The sequence below is a fragment of the Strix uralensis genome, chromosome 4 (assembly GCF_047716275.1).
Source record: "Strix uralensis isolate ZFMK-TIS-50842 chromosome 4, bStrUra1, whole genome shotgun sequence".
Lineage (NCBI taxonomy): Eukaryota > Metazoa > Chordata > Aves > Strigiformes > Strigidae > Strix > Strix uralensis.
In genome coordinates, this window is record NC_133975.1 from 33,930,028 (window position 1) to 33,952,321 (window position 22,294).

The following is a 22,294-nucleotide window of genomic DNA, read 5'->3' on the forward strand; positions in this document are numbered from 1 at the left end:
GGGCCGGGCGGGAGGTGGAGGCGCCGCCGCCGCGGCCGTGCGCATGCGCGAGGGAGTGAGGCCGGGCCGCGGAGCCGCCGGTGCCCCCGCGCCCGCCGGGGGCTGCCGCGGGCAGGATGAACTGGCTGTTCCCCCTCGCAAAGGGCGGCGCCTCCTCCTCGCCCGCCGCGCCGCTGCCCGCCCTCACCAGCCTGCAGCAGCAGAAGCAGCGGCAGATTGAGTCCCTGCGCGGCGCCCACGCCTCGTGAGTGGCCGCGGCCGGGCGGGGGGAGGTCGGGGCCGGCTGGCCGGCCTGTGTCGCCTGACCCAGGCCCGGCGCCGCTGGTGGCCGCGGTTGGGACCGCGCCTCGGGCGGGTGTCGTGTGTCCCCGCACGCACACCCAGGGACGGGACTTCGGCCCGTCCCCTCCCGGTGAGGCCCGGCTGGGTCCCGCCGGCCCTGGGCCGTGTGCGGCGCCGGCCGCCGCCGGGGCGGGTAAGCAGGAAACCGAGCCGCCACTGCAGCCCGGGCCGGGCGAACCCCGCCGTGCTCCGGGGGCGAAGGGTCCCGCCGGGCGGGGGCGGCCGGGGGCAGCGTGCCGCGGGGTCCCGGCGCGGCCCCGGGCAGGGCCGCGGGTGGGCGGCCGGAGGAGAGCGGGCAGCAGGTCCACGGCGGGGAGAAACCTCCGTGGGCGGTGGGGCGGGAGGTTGCGCTTAGAAATCGAAAGCAAGATTCGGCGGTGGCGGGTCTGCCCCCGCCGGCTGCGGGTTTGCCGGCATGGCTCGACCGGGGCATCAGGCGCGGTTCGTCGTACCCGGTCACACTGGCCGCTGGGCCGGGAAGTCAGCAAAATTATTTAATGGCTTTTAAAGACTACAAAGTGCAGATTGCGCCTGTCGGAATAAAGCTCTCTCTCTGGAAACTGGTTATAGGAGCGTAGTTCTTTAAAAGTTAAGAATAAGACGTACGGTGTAAAGGCGCTGTGCATCGCAGTGGTCTTACCTGCAGTGGCACAGGAGCCCTGCTGGCCCCACAAACCTTTTCTGGTGTACAGTGCTAACTTGATAATAACCGACTGTTCCGGAGTAACCTGTTTTATTTAGGCGCTCACCAGAGACAGATGTGGTTTTTGCTGTTCAGCAGCCACACTTTTTTGCAGTGAAACATCATCCTTTATCCTTGAGAAACTCTAGTTTGTCAGAATGCTGATCAGGTTCGCCTAAATTTTAGTCATCTTTTGTGTTTAGTGTTCATATTTTAAAAGGAGATCCAGGCTTCATGTATTCCAAGTTATATTTTCAGTGAATGTGGAAGTGTTCATTGTGCTTCCTGGGGTGTTTCTTGAAGTTGAACGATAGATGCTTCCAAAACAATCCAGAAAAAGGAAGGAGAATGTTTTCTGTTATGGCAGACTGAGACCAGGAGTGGAAGCGATACTTATTGTGTTTCCAAGTTTAGTAATTGCAGATTGCTCACTACCCTAATATTTTAAATTATCACACAGGAAACATGACAGTATTGCTAAGTGTTATTGCTTGCTTAAACTTAAATCTGTTCAGAGACAATTTTGCAAATAGTTTTGAAAGACAGCTCACTTTTCTGAGGAGCTGTGTCTGTGGGTACGCAGCAGCTTACGTAACTAGACGTTTTTGTTGGACTGGCCTTACTTAGCCTTTTGTTTCTACCTTTTTTCTCTATCAGGGAGATGAGCTCATCCCAAGCTAAGTCCTCAAAAGTGATCAGTTTTTGTCAAAGTCAGCTTGCTGAACTGGTTTACTACCTGTTTGTGCAGGCACCAGTTCAAGCATAGGCAGACAGGGAATGGACCCTGCAGCCAGGAGTGGAGAGATGAGGGCTAGGGAGGTGGTAGCTGCTCACATGTAACTTTACAGCCATGTAAACTAGTCTGCCCGATTTCTCTTGACGATAGGCGTAAAAAACCAAAAATTAGGCAAGCAAAGGAGTAAATTCTGGCAAAGTGTGCAGTTTTCATAAGAGATACTTATTACTGAAAAAATCTGAGTAACAGTGCCTCAAATTCTGTGCTTTTTTGAAAAGGTATGTATACTGGTGCAAGTTTTCAAAAGTGCAAAGGTTTTTTTGAGCGGGACTGATGTGGTTGCTTATGGATTCCATAGCAGCACAGATCTATAGGACAGGAATATGCATTAAGCAGTGCAACAGCATTGTTTCATAAGCAGTGATTATAAATAAATGTCATTCTAGTGTTTGTTTTGTCCAAGAAGTATATTTTGCCATTAATTTATGTGTATCCCAGCTGTTCCTCACTGAAATGCTCAAAATAAAATTCTTGGCATCTGGTGTAGTTACCTAAGTTAGGTTTGTCTTAGGTCATAAAAGCCCAGGTATATGTGATCTTAATTTCATTAAAGTAGCTAGTCTTCCTTTTCAGGATCCCTCACAGGTTAGGAGCTTGAAATCAAGTTTTTGTGTTTAAAAAACAATTTTCTACATTTGCTGTTGTTCTAGCCAAAGTTAAGAATATGCCATTTTTCCAGTGTACTCATTCCCACTTGGGGAAGGGAAAACTAAGTTTAACAGTTCAAGGTTTTGCTTGAAGGAGGTTATAACAGTTTGAACAGCTCAATGAGATTCTGAATTTCTCATTTCTCTCTCCCTCTTCTCCTCTTCCTCCCCAGTTCCTATAGATTGTGCACGTGAGTGGTGCATAATTATATACCCTGCTCAAAAGGATTTCATAGCAGGCTATTAAAATGCATGACAAATGATTACAGGGCAGGAAGGTGCGTGAGGGATTCCAGAGAGGATTCTTCAGTTAAGAATGAGATGGTGATTTTGGTGTGTGGTGTATCACAGTAGAGCCCTAAAGTGATTTGAGTTCTCCTGTGCTGGAGATATCTGATAGTTTCTTCAAACAGCATGTGATTTCACAGGGAAAGAGCAGATACTGGATTGTCTGTGAGAGGAATAAAGTCGGGCTGCAGAAAGTAAGGTGCATAGCTAGGTTTGTGTCTTACTCCATTTATTCCTGAAACTCTGAAAACTAGTTTTAAATTCTGTGTGCAAATAATGCTTTGGAGGGATACAAAACACTCCTAGCATTACACTTAACACACATTTACAGGTAGTGTGTTTCAAGGTTTTTGAGGAAGTGATTGTATGGAGTGTACTTGTTGGCAGTGGATGGATGGGCATTTCTGAAGTTGGATGCAAAGAGGCTTTCTGGGAACACCTGGCTGCCATTATTCCCAACCAGAGCTGTTTTCCTCCCTTTATGAGGGAGGTGAGGGAGAATCATAATATTATCCAGGTGCAGGCAGGAAAAATAGATGTAAGAGGAATCAATCTGCTTTTTAAATTTGTTTTGATTGAGACATTATAAGATGAAGCTAATTGTCTGCCCTCCTTTCTCTCCCAGTCCCAGTTTAGGAATGTTCGTATTAGATGGAAATTCTGCTTCTGAGCCGTCTTCTACTCCTCCTCCACATTCTTTGAGATGCCCTCTTTCAAAACAGTCTTGTGCATAAAAATTGTAGAGTGCTTTGAGTATTGAAACTAACTTCCTATTAATGCAGCTGATTTAAAGATTTTTCTTAGTAACTTACCTGTTACAGGAGAAGCAAATTTGGATTCAGTCTTACCAGATTTCATAAGATAATGTTTCTTCACACGTGCTTTCATGGCAGGACTGTGTCTTGAGCTGGATTACAGAGCTTTACATTCTTGGAAGTAACTCTTCATATAATTCTTGAAAATACCTGTGCAAGTAGCTCTTCTCCACATAATTCTTGAAAATATCTGTGCAAGTGCATAGAACTTGGTGCATGTGGGAAAAAACTACTATTGAATAGTAATCTAATCTATTAAGGAAGAAGGCCTAGTGTAATGTATGTTCTACATACTGACCTGTAGGCAGTGTTGCAGAGCAGTACTTAGTCATGAACCAAGTGTAATGCCTTGGCAAAGTAAATGTTTATCAGATAAAATTCAGTACATACAAAAAATCACTGATGTGATGTCTTAAATTAAGCCACTAAGTGGAGAAAAAGAACTTGAGATTGTTGTCAAGATCAGTGAGTAACACAGTTTCTCCTGCTGTATTTCCATTGCTTGTGATCACATATGAGGTTTAAAAGTTGAATCTACCATTTTTTGTTTTAATCTTAACATTCAATACAGCATTCTGAAGTATATTAACTTATTGCAGCATTTTCATTTTTATTCTTAAAAGGCTTTTCAAAACTAAACTAAATACAAAGGTCTGAGGTCGTGCCTTTTTTTAGACTTTAAGCTGTTATATTGACCATGAATTGGATGCTAACAATTTCTTCTTTGACAGCATTGCAGAAATTCAGAAAGATGTGGAATATCGACTGCCATTCACTGTAAACAATTTGACAATTAATATTAACATGTAAGTACAGTGAGATATCTCTATGCACATCTTGAAAATTAAAATTGTTCTCCAAAAAAAAAAGTGGTAATAGAACATAAATGACTCCCATCTCATAACTAATTTCAGGAACTATTACCTGGATTTGAATTAGTAGTTGTAGTGATATCAGTGAAACTAGTTCTATACAAGATGCAGATGCTCAGCTGAAAGCAAAACTGTATTTTGCTGTCCTCAGCTTCTAAGATACCTGTGTGGTTTTAGTTGAAGATAAGTAGGAGAAAACGCTTGAGGCTTTCTGATGACTTTGAATACCCTACAACTGAAAATAAACTTAATTAGTAATTTACTGATCTACTGTAACTCCTAACTCTTACTCCAGTTAAGCTTCTGGATCGTAACTTAAGTCATTTATTGTAACATTTCCTGTGAATTTGCTTTGGGGGATGACTTTGCTCTGGCAAATATTGATGGTATACTATTCACAAGTTTTTTATTACTTTAGCCCGATAACTTCCCTGGTATTCTTGCAGGTTACACTGCATTGTTTTTATAGTAATAACATTTATATTAGAAAATATTCTCGTTATGATAAAGCTTTTTCTTTGCCCATGGACATAATTGCTTCATTGTTTTGCTACAGTTTTGCTCAGTAAATGCTCTCTTCAGTTCGTGGAAGTCTGGTATTCTAATCTGTCTGACTTCTAATTTTGTAACTGAATAATGCTTTTGTGTGCTTCATTCACTCTGTATTTCACTGTAACTCTTCTCATAGAAAAGTAAGTTTATGTAATTAATACTACTTTTTCTTTGCATAAGAAGCCTTCTTATGCAAACTTTATCATAGGATCTAGCTGTAGTAATGATTATGCTTGTGTTTGCAGCTTGCTTCCACCTCAGTTTCCTCAGGAAAAACCAGTCATCAGTGTTTTCCCACCTGTGAGACATCATTTAATGGACAAACAGGGGGTATATGTGACCGGACCATTAATAAGTAATGTATGTATAATTTGTAGCTTCACATGTATCTACTGTTAATAGCAATTTTAATACATCTCACACTATGTTATTGCTAATACTTCTGGTAAAAAAGACTATTACAGATCCTAATCCCTCTCAAACTGTATTTTGAGGGATCTGAAAACAAAAATTCAGTAGCTTTCACTATTTGTTCTGTATTATCAGTATTATTCTTTTACTGCTACAGTTACTGAGTTGCGTATTTCATATATCTAAAACTATTTTAAGTTATGATGGCTTAGAAAGTTCCTATCCTTTTTCTTGTTAGTACCAATAGCACAGGTTTTGTTTCTCTACAGTGTATTTTAAATAAGGGAGAAGGATGCTTTAAGACTGTTTTGTAACATAGTTCTTTGTACCGTAATCCTGTTGGAAAGATGTCAAGGTTTTAAAGGTTTTAGCTCTAATATTCAAGATTTTAATATGCTGCTGCTGTGTGGTTTTGTTGGTTTGTTTTTTTTTTTTTTTTTCTCTGCCAACAAGGATGTGGTAGTTTTCTGGGGTGGGTGTTGGGGGGGGGGAAGGCTACGAGTATTTCAGAGTGCAATTAATGCTTTTTGTCTCAAATCTTTTTTGTTTGCTTTTGTTTTGTTTTCCCAAATGTAACTTGGTAACTAACATGGGTTTTTTTGGTTGTTCATCAGAAATATTGTACTTGATTGATTCTCCATTGATAATGGAATCCACAAAAGACTTTTAGTTTCTCTTCAGTTCTGGGTGGCTTTATCACTTTATTTGGAACTTACGTATACAGAGTTTACATTAGCTGATATGTCTCTGAAATAGCTTCTAGCACTGCTGTGTGGGTATAATAAATGTCAAGTTCAGCACATTTTGGAACTGTTGGATTCCAGACGTAATTTTTCTTTTGCATTGGGTTTTGGTTTTTGTTTTTACCAGTTTACAATGCACTCAGATCTTGGAAAAATTATTCAAAGTTTACTGGATGAGTTTTGGAAGAATCCTCCAGTTCTGGCTCCTAGCTCAACATCATTTCCATAGTAAGTATCTATAAACATGACGAATGGAACTATGTGTATTAACTTACATTTTTAAAAAAGAGATGAAGCCAAGTATTAGGAGGGCAGGAAAAGGAATATTGTAGTGGATGTCTGGGGAGGCATAGATTCTCTGCCCTTGCACAATTTCATGTGCATGCTTGATGTCATGATTGTTTTGAGAAGAAACACTAGATTTCATTGGAGTTACTGTATCAACATGCTGATGTAACTTTATGTGCATGTGTGAGTATGTATTTGGCTGCTGTACAAGAATGTAGTTTAATGGAGTTGTATGTTATGTTGCAGTATAGGACATAAAGTAGACTTACTACATTGGAAGTAACTGAGAACAGAAAATGCAGAATTTATGGTCATTTAAACATTCAATCTTACATCTTGTATGTGATCTAGTAATTACAATTCAAATTATAAGAAATGTGCTATAAGCAGTTGGTTGCTCATGGTTGTGGGTTTTTTTTGGTTTTAGCCTTTTCAACAAACCAGCTGGAATGCCTCCATATGCTCCTCAGGGGTTTCCATTCCTTCCTCCATTTCCACCTCAAGAAACAAATCGAACAATGGCAGCTGTGCCTGTTGCTGAATCAGTTTCTTCAAGCTACACTACAGACAAGCCTGCTGCTCCCTCTTACGGCTTGATTGCTGATCTGCCACTACCCGTTCCGACAGCAGAAGCAGTGCTTCAGGTCTGTGTGCCGAGTTTTGCTGCTTAAGCTATCAGACACTGACTCTAAGTTCCCTCGAGGGCACACGGGGCATTGCTGCAAAACTCAAGGGAACAGTCTGAGTGACTGCACTTCATTGTTTTGCTGGTACTAGAAAGATGAAACTGTCATTCTGGCTCTGATGAAAAGTTTTGAAGTCAGAGCAACAAGTTCGTCTTTCTGAGTTTCAGTGAGACCATGTTATGCTAAATATCTTTGAATATACTATTTTTTTGGAGCTGCACTCCCCCATAGCGCAGCTTGTGACTGTTTCTCCAGCCACAGACAATAAGATCCTTTTGTCTATATGGAATTTCCTGCCCAGAACCTATCAGGTGAGAACGATGTGCAGTCTCAAGCCTTTATGTGTAGAGTATTTCTCATTTTCATGCTTAAAATAGCTTCTCTTCATGGATCTTGTATGTGTGTTCTCAAAAACCTCCCTCTCACTGATGCACTCTGGAAGGACTTTTTTTGAATGTCCTCCAAAAACTTTATATCTAAATGTTTAGTCTTTCATCTAATCTTGTCTTTAGAACCAAAAGCTTTCTTAATCTTGGAAGACACTTCTGGCTTTGTAGAATTTAAAAATTCTACATTCTGTGAAGGCAGACTTTTTTTTTTCCTTGTCTAAAAAGTTGTTTCCTGAGGGATTATAGCTTTGAAAACCACATGAAAGAGATCAAAATGTAAATCTCTTTCTCTGTTCTCACATCACTGAGTTATATTCCTCTGTGTTTCCTGGGTCATCCCACTGTTGTCAAATGGAGGACATAGCAAGACAGAATTACTTTCCTCCAAAACCAACTCTTCTCTTACAACATCCCAGACATCCCCAAGTACTTTGTTGCCATGATTGAATCAAGACGTCTTCTGTTTGGAGACTAGCGCTACTGCTTTTTACTGCTTTTCCTACTTTTATTGTTGCTGGCAAATATTCACCTCCAGTTTTGGGTTAATCAGGTTAAATATTAAGAAATTGGTCTTCAAAAATCTACTAAGCACTTCTAAATTTCTGTTCAGGTTGGCCAGAATGGATTTACTTACAAGATGCCTGATGTTCCTGATACATTTCCAGAACTCTCAGAACTAAGGTAAATTTTCAGAAGGTAGCAAAACTTTCCATAGTCATTAAAAGGCAGTTACTGCTGGTCTGTATCTGATTTTGGTCAAATGTCTGTATACATTACTGAAAGGTTTTTGTAGAAATTATAGATAGGAGAACTATCACTCACCAAAATTGTGGAGTCAGAAAGTAAGCAGCTTTGTATTCAAATGTGCTGCTTGTTTAGGGTTTCCTCAGCAGGAACAATACTTCAGGATTCAACAGCAGAAAAAGGAGCATTTATTTTTGCTTTTCGTAACTGTCAATGTTCTGCTGCCTTCTGGGGCCTTGCCAGGGACTTAATTTCTACTAATACAATAAGCGTAACTTTTTAAAGAGGAAAGGGGACTTGAGACTGGTTCACAAATCACATGCTCTTAAATTTGAAAGGACTGTAGCGCAGGGTAAACAGTGGACCACTTTCTGAGCAGCTCAGTGTATGCAGGGAGGTTGGGTTAGATAATTCAGGTGGCAAATGTGCCAGCTGTCCCAGTGCAAATCACTTCCACAACTAAATACTTCATACACATATTACACAAATATTTTCATCGAAAGTGTATCTTGTCACAATTCAGAAAAATTGTATTCGTTATTATTCCCAGCAATTTGCTCAGATCTAGTGAGACAACCCCCAAGATCAGTTATCTGGGATTGACTAGATTACAAATTAGCTATTACTTCTGAAAGGGTTTTAGGAGATTGGTTTCTTTCTGACCTCACATCTTTATAGTGGTGTTACAGTTTAGTGATTGAAAACTCTCCTTTCAAAATGGAAAAGACCTTTGGCAAGAAGGACTTCCGCAGTGGTTTTTTTTTTTGTTTCCCTTGACACCTTCCTAAGAGCCTGTTTAATTTAGCTAAATCAGCTATAAATTCTAGCAGAAGGTTAGGGGGTTTGGGAGGAAGTGTAATTTGCTTGTTTAAACAAAACATTCTGATCAAGTTTGGTCCTTCCAAGAAGACCGTATTAAAATTCCATTATTCTTCTGGTGGTAGTTGAGTTAAATCACAAATGGTATTGCAGCTGTTCTGAGTAGCTGTATTGTGTGTAGGTGGCAAGGCTTTGGTAGCTGGGGGTCTGCATGGGTGGCCTTTATGAGATGGGGCCATGGGCTGCCCCTGTGTCAGGTGCAGCTGACTTGGCAGTAGACCCACTGCAGGACAGCTGAGTCAATCAGTGAGGTGGCTGGCGCCTCTATGAAAACACATTGTCGTGGTTTCAACCCGGCCGTCAGCCAAACACTACGCAGCCACTCACTCACCCTCCCCTACCCCTGGAGAACAGGGGAGAGAGCTGGAGGGGTAAGGACGCACCTGCAATTCCCCCTGTTCCCTGTGCTGCTTGGGACAGGGGGAGGTAGAGGAGTTGGGAATGAAAGAGTGAAGTTGAGCCTGGGGAAAAAGGGGATGAGGTGTTTTAGATTTTGTCTTTCTTTCTCACCATCCAACTTTCACTATAATTGGCAATAAATTAAATTAATTTTTCCCAAATTGAGTGTGTTTTGCCTGTGATTGTAATTGGTAAGCGATCTCCCTGTCTTGATCTCAACCCACAAGGTTTTCCCCTATATTCTGTTGAGGATGGGGGACTGAGAGAGCAGTTGGGTGCGTGTCTAGTAGCTGGCCGAGGTCAAACCACTATAGTAGCATTAAAAAACACTTTCTAGGAAGTAAGGCTTGAAATGAGAGATACTTTTTAGCACACTGCTTTTTAAGCTCACTGCTGCAGTTAGTAGAGCCCACAATCCAGGAGAAAGGGGGAAATTAAGTTGTGGTCAAGTGTTGTGTATGTGTAGAGTCCCAATAAATGCCTCAAACTTTTTACTTTTGGCAGAAATGAGTAACTCTACATGTAATGTTTGCTGTTAGCTTCAAATCGGCTTTCTTTCTTTCTGTTTGAATATAGTATATCTCAGCTGACCAATATGAATGAGCAAGAGGAAGTGTTACTGGAACAGTTTGTGACTCTACCACAGCTGAAGCAAGTCATTACTGATAGAGATGAGTTAGTGAAAAGCATTGAAGAGCTGGCAAGTAAGATGTCAAAACATTAACATCTGTGGCTGTGTTCTGCAAACTGAACCTTTAAAAAAAGTAGTAATAGTGACTTTATTTCACAGAAAAAAACTTGTTGCTGGAGCCTAGTCTCGAGGCAAAAAGACAGATGGTGTTGGATAAAGTAAGTGAAGAGTAAAATCTTTTTCAGAAATAGTAGTTGTAATATTCTGTTTTCTTCAGGGGGAAAACATCTTTTCTTCTTCCTTCCAGTATGAGCAACTCACACAGATGAAAGCAACCTTTGAAAAAAAGATGCAAAGACAGCATGAACTTAGTGAGGTATCTCTATATCATATTATCCTTTAAGAATATTTCTGAACAAAGTGAGGTTTTTAATTGTATCATTCTCCATAAAGAATATTATTCTGGTTAAACTTTAATTTTATATGAAATAGATTCACATCAAGTATGAGAAAAAATGGGATGAAGTACCAAACAGTTTGAAGGCAAAACAGTGTTATGATTGCGCTACTGTGGTTTTGGGTTAGATTTTTTTTTTAATGTTACAAGAACATTGGAAGAAGGAGGCATGATGAGCATTTAGAGCTGTTCTTAAGTACAATCCTGGGTCAAACCAGTTTTAAGAACAGAATGATTTTTAAAGGCTTGTTTAATTAATGGTACCCATTTAACATAATGAGCTTGTAAAACTGTACCAGATGAAAATGATAAAAAACATTGCTTTAGAAACTTAAATTCTGTGATTCACTGGGTATGCTTACTTTAGGCAACATGTTATATGTGCTGTCAAACTTTGCACATTCTAAGGCACAAATAGGCTGAAGTCATTACTTCAGAAAGCAATTTGGAGAAGGAGAATATCTTAGTAAGTTTACCAGGATGTGCATTGAAGATGTAACTTCTTATAAGCCAGTTTCTGCACTGAAATCTTCATTATTTGCAAGACTTGTCACCTGAGAATACAACAGTCCATAAAAATAGCCCGCGTAGTACCTGAATTTCAAAATGCCTCAAAAGTAACAAAATGTGAAATAACAAGCAAAAATTTACATGACAGCAAACTGAACGATTTCATAGGTGATTTAAATGAATTAAATGTTTCCTCCCTTGAAAATTAGAACAGTCTGACTCCTAATGCCTCTTTTCTGTGTGATGTAAGTTGGCTTTAAAGTGGGCAGAGGTAGTTGTCATTGAGAAACTTTCTACTTCTGTAAGAAACCACTTAAGAACAGGACATAATACCCCACTGCTCTATTACCTTTTCTTTTTACTAAGTTAGATTTGCTGGTTCAATTTAAAAGATGGCTAGGAGGCTGAGAGCTGGGGAGTTGCAGCTGGATTTTTGTGCTGTTTTTCCACACATGCTGTATCTTCATGTATTGATGTTCACTGTGCACTACAGGGTATCTCCTGTTACCACTCCTTCAAAGTTCCATACAAGTCTTTTTTCTTGTACTGGAATTTTAGTCATCTTTTATTAGAGTAAACTCTTCTTATGTTGCACAAGATTAATTTAACAGGAAATTTCTGATTACATTGCAGTTTTACAGTATGTAAGTAAAATATTTTTCATGGGGTAGATGAAGGGTAGTCCAAGCATCTAAAAATCTGTAAGTATCTTAATTTTGTAGTTCTGGCTCTGAACAGAGTCCTACTGAAGACGTGAATCATGTTCTGATTAATTGCCCAAACATATTAGAGGAAAAATAATGAAATTATATGCAATAAACAGAAATAAGGCTTGAGGTCTGTAAAAACAGAAGAATGAGTATACTAGTTTAGATTAGCAGCCCATCTACTTCTTGAGTAGGTGCTTTTTCCTTTCCTGTCTTCCTCTCTGCAATCACTTCAGGGGTATTTAAAAGCTGAAGAGTAAGTGATTTTTTTTTTTTTACCCTTTTATACTTCCCAGGTTCACTACTGAGTGTCAAAAGTAGACCCTGTTCACTGAAGACACTTGAAACGCTAGTTCTACTTGGAAATCATGCATTTGAGAACCTGTCAGATTTCCAAGTGGGATGCTTTCTACAGTGTAGGGTAAAAGTTGAAAAGCTTTATACATTTGTGAGAATGATTGTGAATCAAGACCTAACCTAGCAACACTTTTCTCACATTGAATCCTTTCTAATTTAACAAGCTGTGCCATTTCTTGGAGGTGAAGCTTCATCTGGTCACTTAGCCATTTATGTAATAATAATGCTCTATTCACATACTCTGTATTTATACAGTCATTTATCTATCTTACTGGAAATGTAGGTTTTGATGAACAGTTTAATATTACATAGGAGGTTTTTTTTATTTAGAGTTGCAGTCCCAGTGCTCTGCAAGCCAGACTTAAAGTAGCTGCTCATGAAGCTGAAGAGGAATCTGACACTATTGCAGAAGACTTCTTGGAAGGCAAAACAGAAATAGATGACTTTCTTAGTAGTTTCATGGAAAAGAGAACGGTGTGTAATATACAAATCATTCTAATCTGAGACATACACAACACGAAGTGAATAAATCTAAGACTTCGAGTTTGAGCAGTCCTGTGATACAGAACAGTGCTTTAGTAAGCTCCAACAGAAAAACAATATATACCTAAGTGGCTTCAGTCTATTTAGAATATAATCTACATTCTGAAGGCACATATTTTTAAGGCCGGAGTGCAAAGGACTCCTGCATTAGACACAAGTCATATTGTTGCAGATATTTTTGTGCCACTTTCTTCTATATCCTGTATAGATAATAGGGAAGATAGCCCATGGACAATTTTAAATTCAGTATGTCAACATAGAATGACATGTTATATTAAGCAACCTTAATGTTTAATTTACTGAACTTCTTAAATTAATTATACAGTTGATGGCTATCACCAAATAAGCAACTGAGGTTCCAAAACTGCAGTTCTTGCTCATGCTGTGACAAGAGCTATTTACCAGGTAGTGTACCTTTCTTTAAAGATGCCTAATAAATGCATTTCCTAACATAGGAAACAGTTCTCTTGTAAGCAGTTGTGGATGGAATAATGTTTTCAATACAGACAGTTGTTCAGCCTGAAGCTTGGAAGGGAGGTGGTTCACAGGCCTTTCCTTTTTTAAAGAGCCTGCAAAGTAGCTAATTCTCATTAAAGAGAAATGGTAGGATGCATTATAAAAAATTCCTTTCAGAATTCAGTCTTTCTACTTCTTGTTTTGTAGCTCTGCCACTGTAGACGAGCCAAAGAGGAAAAACTTCAACAGGCAATAGCAATGCACAGCCAATTTCATGCTCCGCTATAGGTAAACTGCTGTTTTAATATTGGTAGTGAACTTTTTTCACTATTTACCTCATTGTCACACACTTACAAATTGGTAACTGCAAATAGACATGTTAGAATGCTTAGTATTCTAATAGTGCTTTTGTGGAAATCAAGTATATACTGCATCTGTTGTTAGTTGTATTTAAAACATAACTTCTGGAGGGGTTAAAATTTCTAATTATGGAAATTTGTCTTTACAGACTTCCTGCAAACTACATCTGCCAAGAGAACGAGTGAAAAACCCAATAAAGCACACTTTTTAATAACTATTATTTGCAAATAAGCATTTCATCTTATATGGTTGTATTTATAGAAGAGATTGTATACAGAGTTGGGATGGTTTTTGTACAAATTAGAATGTCTCTTTATATTCTCATTGTATTCAAGAATCCTTCTATTGCAATCTTTGCACTAATTTCTTGTATTTATTGTTGATAGTTCCTATTATATTTAAGTTCCTGCTGCTATACTCCATTCTTCAGAGATTAAATATCTAAACATGTAATTTTGACTAGCTTTTTACATTTTTATAAAAACATAATTCATATCTTTTGTATTTTGAACTTTAAACATAGATTTGGCTTGATCTGTGGAAGAGTTTGGGATAAGTGTTGATAGGACTTTGGAAACTGAAGAAGTTCATAATTTGAGATTGTCAGTGGAATCACAAGCTGTCTTTTCTTGAAGCCAAAATGTTCAAGAAAAAGTTTTTTACTTTTAAGTAATAATACTAAACTGAGTATAGCCTGTATTGTGTTTTGGATAAGTTGATTTGGATTAAGCAAAGGATGTGTTGGAACAAATTATATTGGTATCAAAATAGAATAAATGTTCTCTGCGTAGATTTGGTATGTTGCTCAGTAGCACTGATGCACTTGATTTCAGGAGTGGCTTGGTACCTAGCACTGTAATTAAACACAATTTTCATCTAACAATTTCATTTTCATACTTGTTTTTACTTAAAGGAAAAATAATCAGTTCACCTCCCAGTTTGTTTTATGCAATAGGAGTATGTTCATGTGAGGACCTCAGAAGCACTGTACAAAAACCAGTTCTGAAGTTCTTTGTGAAGTAGCAGTTATTTTTTTCCTAATTTTAAGGAACAAAGAAACTAATTTGGCTGAAGTTGCACAGCGTGTTATGTTAAAGGCAGCGACAGAATTTGGAAGTGAGACTTAATTCCTCCTTTTAATCACTGAATCTTGCCTCTTGTGGGCTGACTTCTTTAGGGTGGGGGTATTTCTGGTGAGAATGGATAGGACCAAGTGCGGTATTCTACAGGAGAAAAATACATGCATGTGTGTTCTCTCTTGCTCTTGCAAAAAGACATACTCTTTTTCTTAACCTTGTCAGTGCATTAGATTTTCATGGAGGCAGTCAAGTTGCCCAAGAACTGAAGGAATTGTACAATTCTGAGTGATAAATAAGATAAAGCACTGATTAAGTAATGTATCAGGAATCCTGTTTGTTTCTTGTCAGGAAGCAATCTGGAGATAAACCTCTTAGCCAAGACACTGCCTCTGTGTTACCTAGTGTCACAGAACATCACAGATTCAAGTCTCAAACTAAAGCTTGTCAGTCCAAGCGAGTACTTGTCTGTATCACTAATCTTCAGTCAGTCCTAAACTCAGTGCTCTTCTAGCAAAATGTGATAAGGTATTCTGAGGTGAAGGAGAGTGAGTAAATTTGGAGTTACAAAAATCATGTAAGTGCAGGAAGTCCGTTCCACAGGCTAGTGAATCTTCAAATGGGGTTTTAGTCTCAGTCCTGTCATGCTTTATAGTACTGTGGTTGTCTGTCTTAAGCGACTGCCTTTCAGGGTGAGTAAACTATTCACTGGTATTTGAAGGGGTTTTTCTCTGTAAAGCTGGTCCAAATTCTGAGATTAGATGTCTCAGGAAAACAGAACTATGGTCCATATCAAAGAAAATACTTAGGTGCCTGAAAAACAGGTTGTAAGTGCCATGGTTAAGCAATAATTTTAGAGTATCTTCTTCCAAAAAGTATTTCTACTGACTGTGTATAATACTGCTTGTATATGGCCAGCACTTCTGCTAATGTGATAACTAAAGCCCTAATTAAAAATGAGATTGTGTAGGTTTCCAGGTGGTTCTGGACTTGGGTCTCTGAGTAGAGTCATTTCTGCAGCTCTGGAGAAGAGTTAGATTTAAGTCATCAGTGTTACGTTCTTGGCAAACTCTATCTAGTTTTTGTGCTGAGTGTACAAGTCGTTTTGGATGTTTTTCTGAGTCTCTAGCTAACAATCTTGAAGACTACACACACAGTTCTATACAGGGCTGGTTTTTTGTTTTCTTCCTTGTAAGCAGAGAAAGGAACAGATGACCAAACATCTGGTGCTCTTGCTGAGATGCACATTTTGTAATGGCATGGAATGACAGACTTCCATCCTCATCTGCCTCTTCCTCTTGAACGTTATGTTGTGTATTATGGTGCTCTACTGTGACTGAACTCTCTAGCCACATCACCTTCAGGGGATTTGCTTCACAAACTAGTACCAGTTCTTTTCCGCTTACGTTACTTTTGTGAGCAAACTTACAAATTCAGGACTTCTCCATGGAGTCCTTCTGATGGTAGTGGAGAGAGTCTAAAAGAAAATTTCACTGTTCAATGCAAGTTCTTAGTACAGTGTTCTTGTTCAGGGATATGAAAGTTTAAGGTCTTCTCTTTTCTCTCTTTCTGTTCTCTCTCTCATATCGTTGTTCCTGTTCTTAGGATTATTTCCCCTATTTTTTAGCCCCTTCTGCAGTCACAAACCCATCCTCTAGAAAAGAAGCACAGAAGTGTATTCAACAAAGGTGTACCGCATTAGCGACAGGTATCCTGTCACCTGCAGGAATGGCCAGCCTTGTTTCTGGCCTTTGCTGCTGCTTTGTTTTTTTCTTCTTTTAGTCCTACACTGGTTGTACCAATGGAAACATTTTTCCTTATAGGTAATCTTCATACTTTCACCAGAAGATGTAGTAGAACACTGAAAACGCTGACATCAGAGTTAGGTTTTTTGGCCTCTAGAAGACTGGTAGTTCACTGTTAAGCACATTCCTTACCTTATTTTGCCAAAATGTGGTGTGTAGATATAAATCCAGCTTTAAACAATTCCCTGTGAAGTGTAAGAGAATGGCAGCTGCTCTTAGATACATATTCTAAAATCCTTTGAAATGTGTCAAGTGAACTCTTAAGGAATCTGGAATAATAGGCTACATACAGTAACTTGTTTCTGGAGAGCCTTGCACTGGGTCATGCTAATGGAAGTGTTCTGCCAAGTGGAAAAGTACAAGAAATGAGCAAGAAATACAAGAGTCAGGAGGTGGCCTGTATCTGGTGTTGTGGTAGTTTGGAGTGGCGTTGAGGGTACATTCTGTATTGTAACTGCTAATTGAGTCTGGGGTTTGCATAATTTTAATATCTGATCTTACTGCTAAATGTTTTCTATAGCTGAGTTTACTTAGGCCTATTTTTCTCCATGAGTCAACTGACTACTAAAATCCAGAACTGAATTCTCCATATAGCAATTGTAACTGATGCTGTTGCAGACCAGAGAAATTTTAAATCTGAAATCAAGCAGGTTTCATTTTAGGGTAATCTTGTATACCACTGATGTTAATGGTACATTTTGCTGGGACGTACAGAAGAAAGTCTTCCTAGACTTCACAGTGTATTTGGCATGTTAATCTTTCTGAAAGACAGAGATTATCAGGTATGTACAGCTATTCTAGCCACCACTACAAGCAAGAGACTATAATACAGTTAGTTCTAAGCAGTATCTAATGATCTACTATAGTTCTGTTGTTTGCTCTGTACATAATCCTGCAACTTTGCCACTTCGGACCTTGTCCAAATGTGGAAGTTAGAAATCTTAGTCTTGTTTCTGTCCAAGTTCTTACTACTCCCTTCAAAGATTAGGATAAATCTTTCTAAAAGAGACCTTCAGGTAAAGCTGAATTAAAACTCTGGCAACAAAATTAAGTCAGTTATCACAGCCTTATTGTGTACATTATTCTGAACAGTGAATACTGTAATGTGTTAAAACTTACAAATAAAGGCTTTGGGATTTTTAATATATCTTGTAATTGTCTAACTTATGGATAGAGTTGGGCATTGCAGGACTTCTTGGGTGGATACAGAGTTGTGTTGGAAACAGATGCAGTAAGCTACCCAAGGACAAACTTTTAATCTTTGCATGTAGTGATTTGAGCTTTTCCTCTTTAACCCTTTCAACAGCAGTAATTCTTGGAGCCACCTTCACTGCACCATCTTGCATCTCTGGCTACTGCTTTTGTAAATGCCCTGTTTTGGTCAGATACTTTTAGAGATCAAATTTATATGTAGTAATAAGCTACAAAGAAGGCTTGTATATCAGTAATGGGAACACCTTAACATAAAGAACTGTGTTGTTTAGTTTTCAGAAACAGAATAAATTAATTTGACTAACCTTGGCAACCCCCAGACTTAAAAATTAGTCCTCATAACCTTGGCAAACAGCAGACTTAAAAATTAGTCCTCACCTGAATTCAGTCACAATGATTCTCATGGACCTATAACATTTCATTAGCTGCTTTCCAGCATGATTTCTATTAAAAGACCACTAAATTTTATTTTAAGATTTAACATGATTTGATTTGCAGGCTCCAGGTGCTTTACTGGCAATTTAAATAATGTAAGTTGAATGTTTATTTTACCTTTCCTTCTCATCACCCCACACTCTGGCAGTGTTTCTGGTCTCGAGTTCTGGGTTTGCTGTACACTTGGCCCTAGATTTTTGACATATTTTTCACTAGTCTTAGTACTGTCATAAGTTCACCTACTTTTAACTTACACCACCACGTGTTCCTCCCTTCCCAAATGAATTGTCAGTGACTTACCTGTCCTTGGAGGATTTTTCAGTCACTGCGGCATTTACCTGTCTCTGCCCTGCAGAGTGTAAGGGTGACCAGCCAACCTAAAAGTTACACTCAGCCTTCAGCCTATGCGCAGAAGCAGCCCATTGCCTCGACTGTGATGTTTGTGATAAGGACTCTGTGCAGATACAGCAGCATCCACATAAAAAAGCATGGAAGTTAGCTGATCAGCAGTGACAAAATACTTATCTTCATTGCAAAGGCTACCTTTTTGTTGCTGCTGGCTTTTAACTGTTACTAGTTTGTGTCATCAGACATCTTTCATGCTATGTAAACTGGTGCTCTGGCTTGCCCCTGTCTTCAAAGGTGCTCCCCACCTTACTGCTAATTTTACAAAGAGCTTTCCTTCCCTGCCTCCCTCCCTTTTTTTTTTTCCCTCTACTTACTTTGAATGATATCCTTTGGCCTCAGCTGTGCCCTCCAACTTTTTAATTTCTCAGTTTTTCAGAATCCATTACCAGCTTACCACCTTTGTGTCTTGTATAAAGCTAGCAATAAAAGCAGCTAGCGAATACATTCTTTAGATGGTGATCTTTTTGTAGAGAAAACTTCAGCTGTTTGATCCCATTGCCTTCAGTGTCCTTTAGATGCACATTTTCATACTACGGACTGCCTGAGCCTAGTGAGGCTAAAATTACACCCCAGAAATCTATAATGCTCTTCTAATCCTTTTTTCCCAGCAGTTTAGTTACATTCATGTGTCCTGTTTCAAATTACAGTGGGCTTATGCCAAATTTGCAAGGATTTGCAGCAGAGGGGAGATCCCCTCAATGCTATAAGAAATCACTGTAGTTCATAGTATGGTTTTCTCATGCTTTTTGTTTTGCATTCCCTAAAAAAAAAAATACAGGGGTGTAACATGCTCCCATATCATTAACTCAACAGAATCCTCAGTTTTCTTAGTTAAGAGTTGTAGATTCTCCTACAGCTTAAACTACTAGATTCAAGTATCAAAGATACAAAATCCCTTGATCTCAGTGACAAAGTGACTTGAGTAAATGAAGAACTGTATTACAAAAATTGGGAAAGCAAACCTTTGTTTCATTCAGTGGTGTGAAATAACGTAACACTAAATGACCTGTTTATTTGAAAGTATTTCTCCGCAGGCTAATAATGCCACAAATACATACATTACAATGAAAACAGTAGTAGCTAATGCAAAACTCTAAGGACTGATAGACACATCAGAAGGCTGCTATGTAAAGGCTTAACATAAAATGTTAATATGTTAGTATTTTAGTTGTAAAGCTAGTTACAAGGAGTTGCATAAGCGACATGAAGACAGTGCTTTGAATTTGCATATATTGCTGTTCTGCGTTTATTTCTAGATATGTCTAATAGGACACAATACCATCATAAACAATTTTACATTTTAAAGATGTGCAATAATATTGCCCATTTTCAAATTCATTTTTAGGCAGAATATTTGTGTGGTTTATTTTCATTGCTGACTTCACAGCATGTTTCTTTTAGTTTGAGAAAACCCATTCAAAATCTCCTTTAATACCATAAATTTTACAGGCTAGGTTCAAAATATGAAACATTTTTAAAAGTGCAATTAAAATCAGGGCTTTCATTTATTAAAAATTCATAAAGATTAAAAACCAGAAGGCTAGATTCTCAACAGAGTATAAATTACAGCGGTATTGATTTCAAATAAGCTACACTGATTTATCAAATTGAGGATCTGGCCTTTCCAGTATAACATTAAGATAAATCTTGCTTTTAGGAATTGAATTATTTGTTCAAAGACAGCATCTCCCTTAAAAGGATATTAATAACACTGAAGTTTACCTACTCATTTTTAATAACATAGGTTCACAGAACAGGATGAAAAGCCATTCCATAAAAGCAGACTGGATAATAAAATCTAAAGCTTCTAAACTGAGGTATATTTATATAATTTAATTCTGCCTGTAAGCCTGTATTTGAAGGAGTAGTATGAAATGCAATGAAAGTAAACTTACTACCATTTTGCTTTACTAGTGTTCAGTACCACATTGTCTCCAAGCAGGTAAGAGCAGCCATATGAGTTATATTTTTAACTGCTTGCTTTAATTAAATAAATTTAAAAAAAAAAAAAAGAAACTTGGAAGAATTACATCCTGATATGGAAGCCTGTTTCGCAAGTTTCAAAACATTCCAAATTTTAAATATTTTTCAGTGGTTTACTTCTGTACCTATGACTATGAGAGCTATTACTCTTACTCTTAAAAACTATGAATATTCTTAAACCAAATGAGATTAAACTTTCTGTTGTGGTGAATCAGTCTTTTTCTTCAATTAGCATTGCCATGCTCTGTTTGGGTTGGCAAATACTAAAAGGGAAATTTAGTATGAGGATAAAAGAAAAACCCTTGGTTGTGGTTAGTTTATTTTGAACAATAAAATTCGGAAGAAGTATTCTTCATAACAGTTCTTTTATGGGTATAACCTTCCTTTAATTCTGAATTTGAAGTGATGCTTTCGTAAGTGATTGTTATAAGTGATTTTGGATTCCCTGTTCTCTCTACTGTATATGTACCTCACTCCCACTCAAAACATTTTCAAGTAGGAATCATAATAGGCTGGAGAATTTGAGATTTTATTACCTTTAAAATTTGACCTTTATATCTCACGTAGGCAGTTTCAAACAAGAGTAAGATATAAACAATCAGACTTGATAACAAAACATAAAGAGGCTAGAGTATACTGCCTAACACACCTTTCATTATAAAGGGATGCTTTACCACGAAGGCTGTGTAGTATTGTTCTATTCCTTGCAGTTTTGCTCACAGAAACTACTGAACTTTCAACACTGGTTGAGAGTTGAGTACAAATGGGATGCATTCATGTGCAGCAGCAGCAGCTGCTGCTTGCTAAAGGGTATTTTTGCAGGATCAAAGCTTCATATGTCCCCTAAGCAAGCATGTCCATTTGTTAGTTTTACTTGGCCATAAAGGATTCTAGTAGGAGAATATGCAAAATAATTGTTGGAATTCAAAATTTAACACCTATAAAAAAAAAAGTGAAGGATATACACAACATGTCTGAAGGCAAAAGAGCTCTACAAAAATAAGTTTTGACTGATTCACCAGTAAGGCTAGCGCTAATGAATCTTCAACCTTGTCCCTGTGTGTAAGAGAATACTTTGGAATTTCACATCTTTGGAGAAGAACTATTATTTTGTACAACAAATTATTATGGAAATGTACAAAGTAAGGAATAATTATGTACAGCATTGATAAAACAAATACCACATGGCTTAACTAAATATAACAGCAGATACTACCTTTCTTTAGCATTATGTCTTAAAAACTAATAATGGTTTGTTCTGCTTAGATCTTTACTTACACAATTGCACAGTTCCCTTTCTTTGGATTATTTCTTTAGGCCACAGACCACTCCCATTCTTCATCTGATGAAAAGATGCTGTTCTAGACTGTGAAAGACTCAGCTTCATCTGGATCCTTGCTGTTGTGAAGGTATTTCAGACTGCCAGAAATACAGCCTCATCTGAATCCTTGCCACTGTCTTCACTAGGCAAGCAGCCACCCCCACTTGGGGACCTACAGCTTAAGTCCTCCACACCAGACTCCTGATCGCTGTTAGCTGAGAGGTCAGGATCAGAGCTTTTCAGGTTGTCCTGTGTCAAAATCAGGGCTGAATCTTCTTCATCCCCTTGTGAAGGGCTCCGGGATGGGAATGATTTCAGATCGTTGCTATACTCCTGGGGAGTGTTAGCTAAGCTGTTGTTGGAAGTAGAAAGCCTTAACTGTTTGCTTCGCTCTTGTTGCTTACTCTTGTCTTTATTGTCATTTAATTGTGATTTCTGAAGATTTGCCAATCTCTGAAATAAAGGAAACGGTATCTATTACATGGACACATTTAGGGCCC

General features: G+C 38.6%; 2 protein-coding genes across 5 annotated transcripts in view; one reads left to right on the top strand and one right to left on the bottom strand.

Annotated features, from left to right (window-relative positions):
* Positions 1 to 9: 9 nt before the first annotated feature.
* VPS37A (VPS37A subunit of ESCRT-I) lies at positions 10 to 22,011 on the top strand. Of its 4 annotated transcripts, XR_012628682.1 has the most exons (13): positions 11 to 244; positions 4,302 to 4,376; positions 5,240 to 5,354; positions 6,276 to 6,376; positions 6,864 to 7,080; positions 8,122 to 8,192; positions 10,110 to 10,237; positions 10,324 to 10,382; positions 10,472 to 10,540; positions 12,526 to 12,669; positions 13,402 to 13,482; positions 13,703 to 15,393; positions 15,760 to 17,580. XR_012628682.1 is itself a non-coding variant. In XM_074866296.1 (12 exons), exons 1-11 carry the CDS (start codon positions 117 to 119, stop codon positions 13,480 to 13,482), a joined length of 1,188 nt encoding a protein of 395 aa, XP_074722397.1. In that variant the 5' UTR covers positions 10 to 116; the 3' UTR covers positions 21,791 to 22,011. The 4 variants fall into 4 exon arrangements, 3 of the variants coding, with proteins under 3 accessions (XP_074722397.1, XP_074722396.1, XP_074722398.1); XM_074866296.1 differs by lacking the exons at positions 13,703 to 15,393; positions 15,760 to 17,580 and adding an exon at positions 21,791 to 22,011 and having other exon boundaries at positions 10 to 244; XM_074866295.1 differs by having other exon boundaries at positions 13,703 to 17,580.
* MTMR7 (myotubularin related protein 7) overlaps positions 19,483 to 22,294 on the bottom strand; it is a 49,096-nt gene continuing 46,284 nt past the window's right edge. The window contains exon 14 of the mRNA XM_074866294.1: positions 19,483 to 22,247. Coding sequence (XP_074722395.1) covers positions 21,888 to 22,247 — 360 coding nt within the window. The 3' untranslated portion in view covers positions 19,483 to 21,887. The remainder of the gene's footprint in view (positions 22,248 to 22,294) is intronic.